Source organism: Tachysurus vachellii, chromosome 12 (genome assembly GCF_030014155.1).
Source record: "Tachysurus vachellii isolate PV-2020 chromosome 12, HZAU_Pvac_v1, whole genome shotgun sequence".
Classification (NCBI taxonomy): Eukaryota; Metazoa; Chordata; class Actinopteri; order Siluriformes; family Bagridae; genus Tachysurus; species Tachysurus vachellii.
The window spans coordinates 1,284,030-1,286,529 of record NC_083471.1 but is presented as its reverse complement, the minus strand read 5'-3'; the positions used below and the strand labels follow the sequence as shown (position 1 = coordinate 1,286,529).

Below are 2,500 nucleotides of genomic sequence, written 5' to 3'. Positions count from 1 at the left end.
GTAAAATTAGATGGGCGGGGCATAGCACAGGTATAAATTAGATGGGCAGGACATAGCACAAGTATAAATTAGATGGGCGGGGCATAGCCCAGGTGGAATATTGTATGAGTGAGGTATAGCTCAGGTAGAATATTAGATGAGAGGTCCATAGCACAGGTGTAATAATGTGTGGGTGGGGCATAGCACAGATAAATCTGTATGTAGGTGGAGCCTAGGCCAGGTAAACCTTAAAACAGGTGGATCAAATTGCTGGAATTACTGCACCTGCACTGGCCTGAGTATCATCAGGTACACAGACTGTAGAGATGGAGCCTCTGGGGTCACATGAGCAGGGTCGACAGGGTCGGAGGTCATCTGCACTCACCTGAGAGGTAAAAGATTAAATAAACTGATAAAATCATTTCAACCTTTGGGACGTTGAGTCCATCCTGTGCTGGAACAAGGAGACTCACCTCGCTTGGTCGAAAGAAACCATCTACACATGACTGACAGTTAATTCCAGCTGTGTCGTCAGAGCAACCGAGACAGACTCCACCTCCTTCGTATTCACCATGAGTGTTCAAGCTCAGTCTCATGTCAGCTACGGTTTGGTTATAGTAACATTCGTCGGATTTACCGTGACAGTTACACTCTGTGCACAAAAATACAAGAGAAATGAATCACAACACTGAAAACTGGGTTCTACTGGGCTCCTGTCTGGGTTCCTGTCTGGGTTCCTGTCTGGGTTCCTGTCTGGGTTCTGTTCATTAATAAAAAGCTATGGATTATTTTGTTGGTCTGCTTGAATGATGTGTTCTCTTTGGTTCAGATTTTATGTTGTGTTTTGTTGTTTCTTGGTTGTTCCTGCTGCTATGTAGGTTCTTAGATTTGCTTGGTTCTAGTGGAGTTCAGGTCATTTGTTTTTTATTTATGTCTGTTAGGTTTATCATTATTATGTGTGTTGTCCTTGGATACTACTGTGGTAAATTTGTCGCTTCTGTTCTGTTGAGATTATTTAAATTCAGATTATTTTAAGTGCTTGGTTAGTTCGGTTCTTTTAGGGTTCTTCTAGGACTTCAGGTTTGGTTCTGTTGGGTTTATGATTCTTTGCCGGATTTTGTTTGGATAACATTGTGTTTCTTTGTGGTTCTCTCAGAGTTCAGGTTATTTTAGGTCATGATTTTGGTCATGATGTGGCTCTCTTTGGGCTGAGGTTCTCTTAGTTGAACCTGCTAGATGTTCTCTTACTCTCACAGACATGGCGTGTTAGGAAGGTTCCAGCCATCCAGGGTTTCTGGTTGTAGCCAGGACAACACTGATCACAGCTCTCTCCACACGTGTTGTGTTCACATTCACAGCTCAGTTTCTGACACACAACAACAAAACAACAACAATAAGCACAAGTAGCAGGTGACAGCAACACAACAACATTAACAATATATGTGAAATATGTTAATATATGTGAAAGTGTAATTTTTGACAGATTGCAGTGGGATCAGAAGAACGAAAGACACTTTAACACACTGTTAAAGAACGAGGACTGAATGTTTGTTCACCTTGGTGAGGATGTTGAGAGGACAGGCTTTGGCGTGGCCGTAGCAGATACACATCCCTCCTACGGATATGTCCTTAATAGAGTAATAATACTGCAGAGAAAACACAACAGCACCTTAATAACAGCAGTAAGGTACCTGAGTGTTGAACAAGTAAGTGATGTATTAATAAACACTATGATGTTACGGCTATACTACTACATTTAAATAATTTGGTATATACAAACACATATACATACAGACACATGCATTAATGGTACAGAGTCTCCTTTACTGAGACTGACAGATACAGAGGCCACACCTCCTTTATAGAGACTGACAGATACAGAGGCCACACCTCCTTTACTGAGACTGACAGATACAGAGGCCACACCTCCTTTATAGAGACTGACAGATACAGAGGCCACACCTCCTTTACTGAGACTGACAGATACAGAGGCCACACCTCCTTTATAGAGACTGACAGATACAGAGGCCACACCTCCTTTACTGAGACTGACAGATACAGAGGCCACACCTCCTTTATAAAGACTGACAGATACAGAGACCACACCTCCTTTATAGAGACTGACAGATACAGAGACCACACCTCCTTTACTGAGACTGACAGATGCAGAGGCCACACCTCCTTTATAGAGACTGACAGATACAGAGACCACACCTCCTTTATTGAAACTGAAAGATACAGAGGCCACACCTCCTTTACTGAGACTGACAGATACAGAGGCCACACCTCCTTTATAAAGACTGACAGATACAGAGACCACACCTCCTTTATAGAGACTGACAGATACAGAGACCACAACTCCTTTACTGAGACTGACAGATGCAGAGGCCACACCTCCTTTATAGAGACTGACAGATACAGAGACCACACCTCCTTTACTGAAACTGAAAGATACAGAGGCCACACCTCCTTTACTGAGACTGACAGATACAGAGGCCACACCTCCTTTATAAAGACTGAC

At 42.8% G+C, this 2,500-nt stretch overlaps 1 protein-coding gene across 5 annotated transcripts in view; it reads right to left on the bottom strand.

The window, feature by feature from the left end:
- lama2 (laminin, alpha 2) overlaps positions 1–2,500 on the bottom strand; it is a 104,995-nt gene that overhangs the window by 59,735 nt on the left and 42,760 nt on the right. For all 5 annotated transcript variants that reach the window (XM_060884362.1, XM_060884363.1, XM_060884364.1 and 2 more), the window contains exons 6-9: positions 1,536–1,625; positions 1,228–1,345; positions 453–631; positions 265–364 (exon numbers count right to left, since the gene is read on the bottom strand). In XM_060884362.1, coding sequence (XP_060740345.1) covers positions 265–364; positions 453–631; positions 1,228–1,345; positions 1,536–1,625 — 487 coding nt within the window. The remainder of the gene's footprint in view (positions 1–264; positions 365–452; positions 632–1,227; positions 1,346–1,535; positions 1,626–2,500) is intronic.